The sequence below is a fragment of the Urocampus carinirostris genome, chromosome 9 (genome assembly GCF_059441175.1).
Source record: "Urocampus carinirostris isolate Australia breed hairy pipefish chromosome 9, RoL_Ucar_1.0, whole genome shotgun sequence".
Taxonomy (NCBI): Eukaryota; Metazoa; Chordata; class Actinopteri; order Syngnathiformes; family Syngnathidae; genus Urocampus; species Urocampus carinirostris.
Genome location: NC_142357.1, coordinates 10,943,420 through 10,957,288, shown reverse-complemented (window position 1 = coordinate 10,957,288; position 13,869 = coordinate 10,943,420). Strand labels below are relative to the sequence as shown.

The 13,869-nt window shown below is 37.8% G+C and overlaps 1 protein-coding gene across 1 annotated transcript in view; it reads left to right on the top strand.

Moving 5' to 3' along the window:
* The first annotated feature begins 6,701 nt into the window (after positions 1-6,701).
* Positions 6,702-13,869, top strand: part of zdhhc9 (zDHHC palmitoyltransferase 9) — a 49,194-nt gene continuing 42,026 nt past the window's right edge. Inside the window, exon 1 of the mRNA XM_088344509.1 lies at positions 6,702-7,389. Within this exon, the coding sequence (XP_088200635.1) occupies positions 7,226-7,389 (164 nt within the window). The 5' untranslated portion in view covers positions 6,702-7,225. The remainder of the gene's footprint in view (positions 7,390-13,869) is intronic.

The following is a 13,869-nucleotide window of genomic DNA, read 5'->3' as shown; positions in this document are numbered from 1 at the left end:
TCATACCCGATATCTGACTTATTATTATTTGTTATTTGTTAAATATTATTACAATGGGCTTTCCCCCCTCCTATGTTATTATTAATTTATTGGGGCAGCAATTTCATTTTATATAATTTCCCATTGGCGGACATTTGGCGACCACAGCAAAAGACAACAAAGTTAATGCACACACTGCGTTCCAATTTGTAAATTTGAGTTTTGTGACTGCAAAACATCTAAAAAGAAAACAGCCGAGTCTAAGAGTGTAGATTTCGTCTTGGCATTGGTGGGGACATAGCACATTTTTTATAAAGTGATCAAATAACACTGGTGGTGTCACGAGGGAGGAGCGGACCAGTACGGAGGCAGGAGGCAGGAAGGGAGAACTCAATTGCGTTTACAATCATAACTTTTATTTAACAAATAAAAGTCGTCCAAAACTCCGGGACAAAACAGAACCAAAAAAATCTTACACTCAGAATGGGCAAGTACAGGTTTCCTCTGACTCAAACTAAACAGGACAGGGCATAACAGAACGGAAAATGTGTAATGAGCCAACACCCGCAATACCCACAACCCACCCTTAAGTAGCACACACGCAATTAGCTGATCTGCTTCAGCTGGTGCCCAGGGGGCGGGGCAGACCGGTCGCCACGGCGACCATGCTGGCCATGACAGGTGGGGACAAAACACTGATTTTTGGTCATTGGTGGGAACACGTCCCCCCAGTCCTAGCCAAAACAACGCCCTTGGCCGATTCACTAAATTAAAACAGAAAATTATGGTCCAAAATTTGCTTATTTGATTTAATTTTTCATGACTTAAGAGTGGCAACATCTTGGGTAGACATGCACCTATAGGTCAAAGCATAATTGAGGAGATCATAACAACATCCATCCATCCATTATCTGCTCCGCTTATCCTCAGTAGGGTTGTGGGGGTGCTGGAGCCCATCCCAGCTATCTTCGGCAGTGGGCAGGGGACACCCTGAACTGGTTGCCAGCCAGTCGCAGGGCACACAGGGACAGACAATTCGCTTGCTCATTCACACCTAGGGACAATTTAGACCGGCCAATTGACCTAACATGCATGTTTTTGGAATGTGGGAGGAAACCGGAGTCCCCAGAGGAAACCCACTCAAGCACGGGGAGAACATGCAAACTCCAAACAGGAGGTTCGATCTCATGACCTTAGAACTGTGCCGCACACGCGCTCACCACTGCCCCCCCGTGCTGCCCATATCATAACAACATATTCATCAAAATTTTGATCTTGTAACTAACTTCATTCAACTATCCATGATTTGTACAGAAAATAATTGCCAAACAATATTTTTTTTGTTTTTTATGGAATGCCAAACAATATACTGTATGCATTTGCAAAAGTGAGATTTGCGGGAAGTTTTATTATGTTCTGAGAAACCCAACGATAACTACCAAGATCAGATATCTGTGTTGTTTACATTCCCCTGAAACTTTTTTTGGTCATAACTGGTGGGACCAACGTGAAATGACTTACTCCCTATTTTAATGGAATGCAACCTTAACCTGCCAACATGACTTGAACAAACCACCTAAACAGGTGAGCTGATTTACCTGAGTCCCTAGGCCTTCTATTTACTATAGTATAGTATAGTATAGTATAGTATAGTATAGTATAGTTTGTTGTCAAATGTACAGTATTTGCTCTGCCATTAAATAAATATACAAAATCTTCTCCCTGAATTTTATTTATTTTAATTCATGTTTTTTCCAAATTAAATCGGTTTAAAGTGTTTTCCCAGGAAACTAGTAAAATTAATATTGAAATTAGGAAAAAGTGGTCTTATTTAGTGGATTGTAGCTCATATTCATTTTTTTCTTTTTCTGATTTTTGTAAAAAATATTTCTTAGAACGATCAGATCTATTGTCTGCTTAATAGGTCGTATTTTCCAGAGGTGTTTTTTATTCTATATAGGAAAAACATATTGAAAGTCAGAAAAAAATACTTAAAATGAGCACTGTTTTTTTTTGCAAATTAGATTATTTTAGTTGTGTGGGTTCAAGGCAAAATTGTTGCACCCTGAGATAGATAAGATGCAAAAAAACTCAGCTTAATTATTTTAATACATTTTGATATCTCATGTTAAATGCAGTGATATCAAATTTGACTTTTCCTTAGCCTTTAATTTACTCAAGTAGTATAGTACTTGTTACTTAAATTTTGGTTTTTTAATCTAGGGAGAAAAACATCTAAATATAAATGAATTAATGAAAGGTTGGATGCTCCCATTTTATTTGCTCATGTTGTTAATGATCAGTCTGGGTGTTGTCTTTGCCTATTTTTAGAACAGATGCATTTTTTTCTCGCTATTGATGAAATTGCTTGGTGTGACATCATTAGAAATCTATTTATTCTTAAAACTGTACAATTTGACTAGGAAAACAGCACTGAAGAGATGCACAGTTTTCCTTTACGTATGGAACACACTCTGGGTCGTTTTAGGTATTACGCATTCTGCAAAAAAACATTATTGCACTTCTGATTTGTGTGAATGAGCAGCGCAAATATTGAATTTTCATTGGCTCACAATTAAAGTCACTCCGTGGCTGTTGCAATAAATAATGCAGCCTTCACAGGCACGGCAAATGACACATTACAATACAGTAAACACACATTCTTTTAAATACAACTGCTTGTAGATAAGCTGGAATCTGCAGTTTTAAGAAATAATTGAAAATTCTAGTATTACATGATCTCCATCCAATGTGCTGCGGTAAAAAAACATTATAATATTACTTATTGAGTATAATAAATATCATGTTTAGCATATGCCCTCAAACAGGCATTTTAGTGGACTGCAGTATAACGTGAAATTTTATAGACAAAAAAAAGCCATTTTACTTATATCATTATTTGTTGGTAAAATAAACCTTTTACTCTGAAGGGTACACAATTAAGTAAAAAAAATAACCCAATTTGAGTCAAGCGTGGACCCATCCACTCTATGAGTTAATCTGTCTGAAAAATATTCATTGTATAGCAAATTACATCCGAAAATGAGTTATTTTATATCAAATAACAACAAATAAACCACCCTCCAAAAAGTAAGTTTTGTCTTGAGCCCCAAATTTTGTGACACATGTTCAATACAATCTCCCCAAAAACTGTTGTTTTGTTTTAAATCCTTGATATTTTATTATCTCTTTTAAACAGCCCCCAAGTAAAAATATGCTTAAATACATTGTGTTGTGGTTTACAAAAAAAAAACCCCACAAACATTTGCATCAACTCAAGAAAGTTAGATAGTCTTCTATGTACTGAGTCCATGATTGACCAAATTAGTGCTATGTTTTTTTACCTAATTGTTTTTTCTTGTTTTCAATCCGGGCAGCATGGCGGCGCATTGGCTAGCGCATGTGCGACACAGTTCTGAGGTCATGAGATGGAACCTCCTGTGTGGAGTTTGCATCTTTCCCCCGTGCTTGCGTGGGTTTCCAAGATAGCTGAAGATAGCTGGGATGGGCTCCAGCACCCCCCGTGAGCCTGCTGAGTATAAGTGGTACAGATAATGGATGGATGTTTTCAATCCATAAGCTACAATGTTTATTAATGTTACTTGGAGCAAAAAATATTTTGGCGTGGTTATATTAAAATGAATAATAACTACTAATGTATAGTATTTCTTAGTGTTATGCTCAATGCATCCAGTTAAAGGGTCAGTTTGTATTTATTTGCGCCTTCTCGTGGTAAAAAAAAACTTCATTCATAATATATAATATATATATCACTTAAGATCGAGGTTATGTTATGCAGTATTTCCTACTTAAACCCCCTTTTAAAAATGTAAAAATAGGTCATCGTACCATCACAATCCTTCTCTTATTTCTTTTTAAAGGCACATGGTGTCACGATTCTAATTGCCCTAACCTGTGCTTACTCTTTCAGCCCCACCTGCCAGTTGTTTCTAAATTATCACTCTCCCTATTCAAGCACTGCATTCTCGGTCACTCTTTGTCAGTCCGTCAGCGCACAAGCAAGGCAAGCCCTTTTTGACTCTGGCTACCGTTTTGATTCCCACCTGCATCCTGCCTGATTCCGTCCCCTGTTTACTGTATCGCTCCCCCGTTCCTGGCTTCCCGATCACCTCTGGTTACCTGACTTGCTTCTGATCCCCGACCACGCTTCGTTCCCCTGTCCCAGCTACCCGACTTGCTTCCGATCCACGACTATGCTTCTTTCTCCTGTCCCGGTTACCCGACTTGCCATGATTGCTGGAATGGGCTCCAGCACCCTCGCGACCCTACTGAGGATAAGCGGTGCAGCTAATGAGATGAGATGAGATGAGATGCTAAACAAGCTCATTCAATAAGGCAGCGTTTTTCAAACAGTATGCCGTGAGACTTTGCCCAATTTTATTTAAAAAAAAGCATGCCTTTATTTACTATACAGTAATGGCTTTCTTCTAGTTATCAGCCGAAGAAATGCAACATTCATCCATATCAGTAGAGGACGGATTACTATACCAATATATGTATATATTTTTTAAATATTAATTATCAGTTCATTAAAAGCTGTGCAGGGAAATGTATTAAATAATTTATTTTTTTGATTGAGCAGTTTAAATTTGCACTGCAAAAAAGAATTAAATCAATAGAATAAAGAAAAAACCATGCCTATGACATTGCTGATTTTAATTATTTTCTTTTTCCACAAAAAGAAACACTGTAAGGTAGGAAACATTTTTCTACTGGCTGAAACTTCTCCCAATTTAAGTATTTTTGTTATTCTTCTAAAAAAAAAGGGAAGAACCTATCGTAATACTATTAAGATTAGATAAAGGCAGTAAAATTATACAGTACATTTCAAAATTACAGCAAAATCATTACCCAAAATGATTAACCAGGTTTACCTCCTGAGCCATTGTGACTACAAATGATAAGAAAAATGTTATACTGTCAATTAAGGCTACAGGATATAAGCTTTAAAAAAACAAACATGAACCTTTTTCAAATTTACTGTGTAACTCGAGATTTATTTACAAAGAGGTGTGTCTTCAATCAAAAAAGTACGAGAAACACAATTCTAAACATGTTAAGTCATGTTTATTTGTATAGCCCTTAATCACAAAAAGTCTCAAAGGGCTGCACAGACGACCATTACTACATCTCCTGATCTGAAACCTACATACAGTAAGGGCAAGGAAAAACTCAAAAACCTCAGGATGAGTAAAATGAAGAAACCCTGAGAAGGGGCTGCACATGAGGTTATCCTCGTTTCAGAATGACCGGAATGCAATGGATGTTGATTGGGCATCAACAGACAAAACACATTACTCATACATTATCAACATTAATTATAGGTGATAAAATAATTTATAGATGACAGCTCTCTGCGCTAAGATGTTGACCGATGCAGCAGGTTCTAGATAATGGGGTACATTATGTAAAAGTGCGGTAAAGTTTTCAAAATGCATGCACAATATACAATAAGCGTGTCTTAAGCCTAGATATTAACACTTCCACTGAGGTTGCATTTTGTATCTCAAAGCATTTCACCGCGTCTGAGCCAGAGAAGAGAATGCTCACCTACCTGTTAATTTCTTCTTGGCTTTTGCAATCACAGGTAGATCAGCATTTTCCAAGCGAAGGCTGGAAACATATAGCTGGAACATATAAGAACATATAAGAGAAATAAATCAGAAAAATATAAGGAGGCAATTCGACGCTCAAAGTTGTATGTTACCAATCTATTCCACCCTGGTCATCCTGGAAGGGGGATTATCACTTGTGAGGCCCCTTCTCAGGTTTTTTTTTACTCACGATGAGGTTTCGAGTTTTTCCTTGCCCACATGTCAAGATTTGGCTTAAGATAAGGAGATGGTGTAAATGTAATCCTGTCCTTTGAGGCATTTTGTGATGATAGGCTATACAAATAAATGTGACTTGACTTGACTTGACCAACAAAACCTTAAAATTACATCTTAACTGACAGGAAGCCAGTGCAGGTCAGTTAAAATCAGGGTAATGTGATCAAACTTTCTTGTCCGAGGACATAGCTGCAGCATTTTGCACGAGCTGAAAACTTTTGATGTTAGACATTATTACAGTAATTGAGACAAAGAGTAACAAATGCATGCATTATAATCAGCATCTGATTTTGACAGTGTCAGGCGAACCCTTGCCATATTGCGAAATTGGAAAAAAAGCTATTCTAGTAATATTTTTTTATATGTAACTGAAATGACAGATTAGGATCAAATACAACCCAAATATCTTTGACCGACCAACCCTGAGTATTATTACATTTGTCAAGGTTCTGAGCAATGTTTGAGAACAAGTCACAAATACCAAAATCATAAAAAACAAGTACCGGATTGGGATTTACGAGGTTTTACTCTAACAAATGAAACATTTAAATTAATTGCTTATCCAGTAGGAGAAATTTCATTGAGAACATTTCTGGATCATTTTAACTCCATGTATGATTACATTGTATTCACGATAACTACAATTAACACAAAATGACATTCCTTTACTGGTGGAAACATAAATCCTTGTTAGGGTCTTAAACGTAGCTTTTTCTGCCTACTTATTGTCAACAGAGTATGAAAAACTGCAATAAATGAATGCAAGGTTAGATCAATGGATACAAGTGTCCCTAATCGAGTGTCCCTGCAAGTGTCCTTTGTTCCACGTTACTGTACCTGTGCTGGCCCTTTAAGAGGAGCCACTTGAATCTAGGCGTGTTTTCTGCTGCCATTGACTCGAACTGCGAATCTGGCACCCTGCGGGTGGGCAAACCGACTATCAGCAGCCGTTTTCCGCTTCCACATAGAATAAATCAACCCACAGTTCTCTGATGATTTATTCATGATACATGTTTTTATCAATTGGAAGGTGTTTGCCTGCCCAAGCGTGAATCAGTCAACAGGATCAAGGTTCGCTCTTTCACGAGTGGATTTATTATTCGTGGAGAGAGGAGGGGAAACATCTGCAGCGAACGCCCGTGGAAAATCGTCTGTCTTCCTACAAGGGCGTTAAAGAACCGATCTCGTTCTTTGCTTCGTCGTTTGGAATGAGCTATCGAAGAATGCAACGTGGAAATCAACACTGCTGATGACAATGTGACCGCAAGCCCTTCTTACCTCTCTTTTTGTTTTGTTTTTCACCAGAAAACATGCAGAAATGTGTCACGTTGCTCACTGAGTAACGTCTTCGTTTAAAAACATACATAAACTGAACTGTGATCGTCGAAAGCGCCATGTCGGCTGTGATGATAAGCAGGAAGGTGCGGAAATGGGAGAAACTGCCGGGAAAGAACACTTTCTGCTGCGATGGGCGAGTGATGATGGCCCGGCAGAAGGGAGTCTTCTACCTGACCCTCTTCCTCATCATCGGGACTTGCGCCCTCTTTTTCGGCTTCGAGTAAGTAGTTAATTCAATCGCCTTACTGCACTTATCGGCTGTAACAAAATCCACAATGCTTCTCTTAATGCAGCACTGAAATAAATTCAAAGTTAACCAGCCTGAGAAACAGATTTACCTGGCTCCGGATTCAATGGGATTATTAATCACTTTCTGGACTTTGCTTAATAAACCTACTGTAAAATAATTTTACACAAAGTACCCCCAAACCAGCAGTGTCAAACATAGGGCCATTTGGATGATTTAATCCGACCTGCCATAAATTCTTGAGTGTGTCAAATCAAGAAGGGAGTCTCTAGTTAATATATTCTATTTTCTATCAAAACTAATTAATTTCTTAAGTACAGTAAACGCAAACCAAATGCTCTTTCTGGCCACTAAAGGGCAGTGAAGGATATACTCTCACCTTTAGTAGGCCCGGCCAAGTAGTTTAATGATGTGGTCTAATCTTTTGGCCCATACACTCCTAAAACTTAATTATGTATTTGTTTGTTATTCATTTCAAACCAGTCTAGCATACATTTTTTTATAGCTCTCATTTGAGTTTGTATAGAGTGATGAGTTGGTTCAGTTTCAAAACTGCATTAAATCAACTGTTCAGATAAACCTGTCAACACATTTACTGCCAAACATTAAAATCATTTTTCCCATTGTTTGTGAATGAATGTGTCATGCTTATAAAAGATCCTTTGTCATCTATTATTATAATATTTCTTGTTTTTAGGCTACTAAAGTAGACTGAATGATCAAGCATAATACTAGAATACTACGGTAAACTAACAATTTTAAGTTTACATTCTATTACTGATCTGGCTCACCTGAGAACAGAAGGTCTGGATCTGACCCCAGACCCAAACTGCGTTTGACATCCCTGCCCTAAGAAAAGGGTGTAGTTAGGGAATGGACGAGCATTCATTATTTTGATAAATACTTTCCAAAAATTAGGGGTTAATGGTAACTCAAATTAGGTCAAAAAAATGGACTGATACACAGCTTCAATCAATTTGAACTACCTTCCTTGGTCAATTTGTTCTGAATGACCAAATCTATTAGGTTGTTTTAAATGAAGTGATGCTCCTTGATAAATTATTGGTTGTTTGGATGAGCAAATCAGTTGAATATATCTTGTATCACACAACAGTAAGGTTTGATGGTTTCCGATCATGGATAACCTGTTTTAAATCACTCCCCAGATTTTGAATAATACTCTGGCCTGGGGACTGATATGGTCATTCAAGAACATCTTTCAGTAAATCTTATAAACTTAATTTCACTTCTCAAATATCCATTCGACAACCACTTCTGTTTAGTTTCAAAGAGTTTAGAATCGGATAAAAACAAGGATTTAAGTGATTTGTTGAGATAAACAAGCAATTAAATGATTCGATTAGATAGGAAACATCTGTGTTCACTGTACACCCAAAATTAATATTTTTGCACATATTCTTGTCTGAAAATGCTTCTAAACATGATAAACACACATACAGAAGACTTTATTATGAAGACTGTATTGTTACATTGGGTTTACATTCCCCCTACCACAGTTGTTTGAAAAAACAGCCCTCCCAAGAAATATAAATGGTACTTCTCTTTAAAATGGTTTGAATACGTCTCTGGAATAGTATTTTGTGGTGTTTATCTTCAATTTCCGTCTAGGGTGTTAATTTCCCTGGTTTAACCTGGTCATTTTTGGGAACGTTTTATTCTGTGCAATTGATCATGTGTTGTGAAATGACCTTAGCACCATTATAAATGCCCTGTGGCAAGTTTCAGTTTTTTTCTCATGCAAAATAGATCAAAAACAAAATGATCTACGTTGTTTTTAGCCTATCCTAAAGGTGGGATGCTTATTTGGGTGTTAGAATCAATTTCTTACAACCAAACCATCTTCTCAGTATATCGTTATTGTTGAAAGCCGTTAGTGTTGAACATGATCAAATATGACCGTAAAATATTATTCTAGCTGATATATTTTTCTGTGAAATGGTTTATGACCAAGGTATTTTTTATTTCATTTTTTAATTTTTGTATCGTAATATTATTGGAACAGTTGTTGTATCTATTGAATATAAAACCTTTGCTTAGTCACCACCATTTGGTTTTTCTTTAGGTTGGTTCTGGCCCATTGCTAGCACGTTTAAAAAAATCTGTTGAAATATTCTACATTTTATATTTTAGATTCCTTACTTAAAGTGGCATGGTTGTGTGTGTGCACCAAATTCAGTCTCTTCCTTAGTTTGTATTTAAGCATGACCACTCTCTTTGAAATGTTAAGTATTTTTTTGCTTTCCTCTGAGATGGAATGTTGACACTTATTTCAATATTCTCCTTTATTCCAAACAAGTACACTGATACATTCCTAAAGCACAGCAAAACAGATGCTACCATGTGATTTTTTAAATATGGGTGTGTTTCAACTGGATGCTTGGAATCTCTTTCCCTATTACCCCAAAAAGTAGATTCAATTTATACGTTTTTTTTTAACAGAAATTATGTTGTTTCTTAGTATTTTTACATGAAAAAAATGTATAGCAAATATCTATTTTAAAATATCAATGTTTGCCCAAGTTGTCTTTTTATATTTCACCAACAAATCTTCAACCAGTCCAGAGGTATTGGAAAACAAGTGCTGTTTTTTTTTTTTTTTTTTTTTTTTTAGATTCCGCAAACATCTAGAATAGATCAGTTGAGGTGGAGTCTGTGGATACACACACCTAACTGGATTCTTATTGAATTATAAATACTTTTTTAACAGTATTTTTGAAATTAAGTCATGGATTGCAGTACATTTTGTATTTTGTAACATTTTAAATGAGTGGTCAATGAGGCGGGCAGCACGGCGGTGCAGTGGTTAGCACATGTGCGGCACAGTTCTGAGGTCATGAGCTCAAACCTCCTGTGTGGAGTTTGCATGTTCTTCCCGTGCTTGCGTGGGTTTCCTCCGGGCACTCCGGTTTCCTCCCACATTCCAAATTCATGTATGTCAGGTTAATTGGCCGGTCCAAATTGTCCCTAGGTGTGAATGAGCGAGTGTGATGCCCTGCGACCGGCTGGCAACCACTTCAGGGTGTCCCCTGCCCACTGCCCGAAGACAGCTGGGATGGGCTCCAGCACCCCCGCGACCCTACTGAGGATAAGTGGTGCTGATAACGGATGGATGGATGGTCAATGAGACAAGGGTGGGAAAATGACTTAAGAAACTAAAAAAATTTGTTGTTCTTTATAATCAGGGCCTAATTTTATTCGACAATTTAAGAATGTAACCAAGCTAGCTTTTTATTCTTCTTTCTGAATTACGCTAACGTGGTGTTTTCTTTGCATGCTCTTATTGCCTGTCCTTTAGATCGTTGCAATGCCCTAAAAACATCCATTTATCCTCAGTAGGGTCGCGGGGGTGCTGGAGCCCATCCCAGCTATCTTTGGGCAGTGGGCAGGGGAAACCCTGAACAGGTTGCCACCCAGTCGCAGGGCACTCAGGGGACAGACGATTGGCTCGCGTATTCACACCCAGGGACAATTTGGACGGGCCAATTAACCTAACATGCATGTTTTTGGAATGTGGGAGAAGAGTCCGGAGGAAACCCATGCAAGCACGCGGAGAATATGCAAACTCTACACAGAAGGTTCGATCTCATGACCTCAGAACTGTGCTGCACACGCGCTAACCACTGCGCTGCCGTGCTGCCCCCCTAAAAAGATTCTCCAATCTAAATATATTGCAGTACCTGACAGTTTATGTGCTAACAAAGACCAGAATCGATCCTCAAGGTTCTTTGCCCTTTTTAAATGTCTCACAGGCCTTGGCCCTTCATATTTATATTTGCCTTGCTTTTGTTGTAACAATCTTTGCAGCCCCTGAGGTATTCTGGCGCAGGCCTTTTTCATTGTTTCCAGGGCTACCACAAAATCTGGCTTCATTCAACCTCTGCAATGTTTTACCAAAAGGCAGCAGATACTCTTGACATTTTTAAAGAGCACACTCAAGACTCATTTATTGAGTTTTAATGTTTGATTGATTTAGATCACTTTTGTTCTGTTCACTATATTTTTTAAATGTGTCCCTTTTTCTTGCTCTGTCACATGTGGACTCACTTTGCTGAATGATAATTTATTTATATTTGTCCCTGTTATTATCAATTATTTTTCCATCTTGAGTTATTATAAGCACAGTCTATTTCTGGGAGAGGCAATGCTGATTCTCGAAAGCAATAGTCGCACTCTGTTTCTTAGTCCCCTTATGCCAACACAGCTGATTTCATAAGCTGGATCATTATCACATTTCTAAGGAGCTTTCTGAAAAACTGCAGCTGTGTTGAATGATGGAGACATGGAAAATAGGCATGACCATGGCTTTTGATAACAAGTGCTTCCTACCCCCGATCTATACTTTACTGATATTTTGATTGACTAGCTTGGCTGTTAAGAGATGGAATGCCGTCAATTTGCACTAATTTTGAATTGGCAACATGGTTAAAAAACATCAGGTTAGCTTTATAAACATTATTATCTTGGTTTTAGATAATGGACATTATATTACAGTGTATTAAGTTGAACTCAAAGAAGAGCATTGTCACCAGATGGTTCATAGGCGGGTGCAGAATATATACAGGTACCTTTGTCAGATTTAGATAAAGAGTTACTGTATCGTTACATTTCAATAGTTTTTCTGGTTGGTTTTTAGAATAACCTAACAATCCTCGTAGTAATAGCTGCTTTGATAGTTTGGGACTATTCTGTCTTGTTCTTTAGTGTTAGACAATGTTTTTATTTGGTTTGTATATCAGAATCTTTTGTGTGGATGGAAGTGAGAATGAGGCTGTCGGCTCCCACTCAAACTGATCAAGGTTCTTTATGGCTTGAGAGTTGTTAGCGTGCCATATTCATTTTCAGGCCAGCATCATGATCTCTGATGAAAGGAAATATTTTAAGGATGAGACTAGAGTGGGTGTAACTTCAAAAGTCAGCAAAAACGTTCCAAATCTTAACATGTCAGCAAAACACTGGTGCTACCTCGATGTACGAGTTTAGCTGGTCATGATGAAAGGTATTGCTTTATGATTAAAAAAAAGTAAAGCACTAACATAATTGAGTAGAATTAGGAATGCTTCCACATTGCATTAACTGACTTGCCATTGTGCTGCTGGCCATGTTGAAATACTGTACATGGATTTATATATTTGGTTGATACAGTATAGGCACTCTATTAAATTTATAGTATGAAATCATTGAAGTTGTTATCCTTGACCAAGACAATTCTTATACTGTGCTGAGATGTCTTACAATGTGAAATCACCATATTGTGTTCAAAGTGGAGCGACCGGGTCACGGACCACTGAGGAGAACAGAGCAGAAAGTGTCCAGCCTGGCTTTGATCTATGTGCAGTGGAGCCGTTTTATTAAGCAGCTATGGTCGGTTTTATTTTAGTTTTAAATTGTGACAACAAAACTAAATTGAACTATTTGCTATGGATAAACTGAACAAGAGGTGCACCCAGGTTGTTTTTTGCTTCCTGGAAGGAATTGATTTCTTTGTAGCTCTTACAGGTATAGATTCCTAGTTTTGTGCTACGTGGTTCATATTGATCCAATTGTTGGAAAATAACTGATGCCCGTCTCCTACAAACAGGGACAGTCTCAATTTTGGGAATACTGACTCACAAAAATTGAGCTTACTGGTGATACAGCTGCAAATATCGACTGAAGGTACATCATTATCACGGTTTATGGATACCTTCACCACGTTGGTCGTAGTGACCCCACTTACTGTGGTGTGTCTTGGGCTAGTGCAGCCTGGGTTCCATCCTTCTCCAGGCTTTTTTAGGAGGGTAAGGGTTTGCTCCCTCTCATTAATGAATAGTACTGGTTTCCATGGGTACCAGTAGCAGGAGAATCCCCCTGATCTGACTCGGATACAGCACTTTCATCATCTGGCGACCGTTCTTTTTAAAGTACAGTATCATGATGATTTTCAGTGATGAGCTGGACCTCAGCAATGACTGAAAGATAGCTGAAATTGCATTTTTTATATATTTCATGTTTAATTCTCTTGCTACAGAGCTGGCTGTATTACAAGCAACAAGCGTCACGAGAGTAAACCATTACATGTATAGTGACTTCATTTTTACTTTTCATTTTATATGTGTCCGGACAACTGATATATCTTCTGGATTTAAAAGCACATTGTTTAAAGGAGCTTTGCAGAATTTGTAACTTTGTGACTCTCTTTTGCCACCTCCTGGCTTATGTCATCATTGCAGCCTCTGTCAGCTTATAAATTATTCACTTGCAAGTAAGAGCATTTCTTAGTAACACCCGAATAACCTTCTTTTTTTTTCATCTTTCTTAAGGATTGGATTGGCATTTCGACTGAATTTGAAACAGTCCTTTTCTGACTTTTTCCATTTTCATCCTTGAATAAATGAAATCAACCAGCAAGTTTCCTTACCGTTTTTACTAACCTTCTTGGGACCCATTATAATG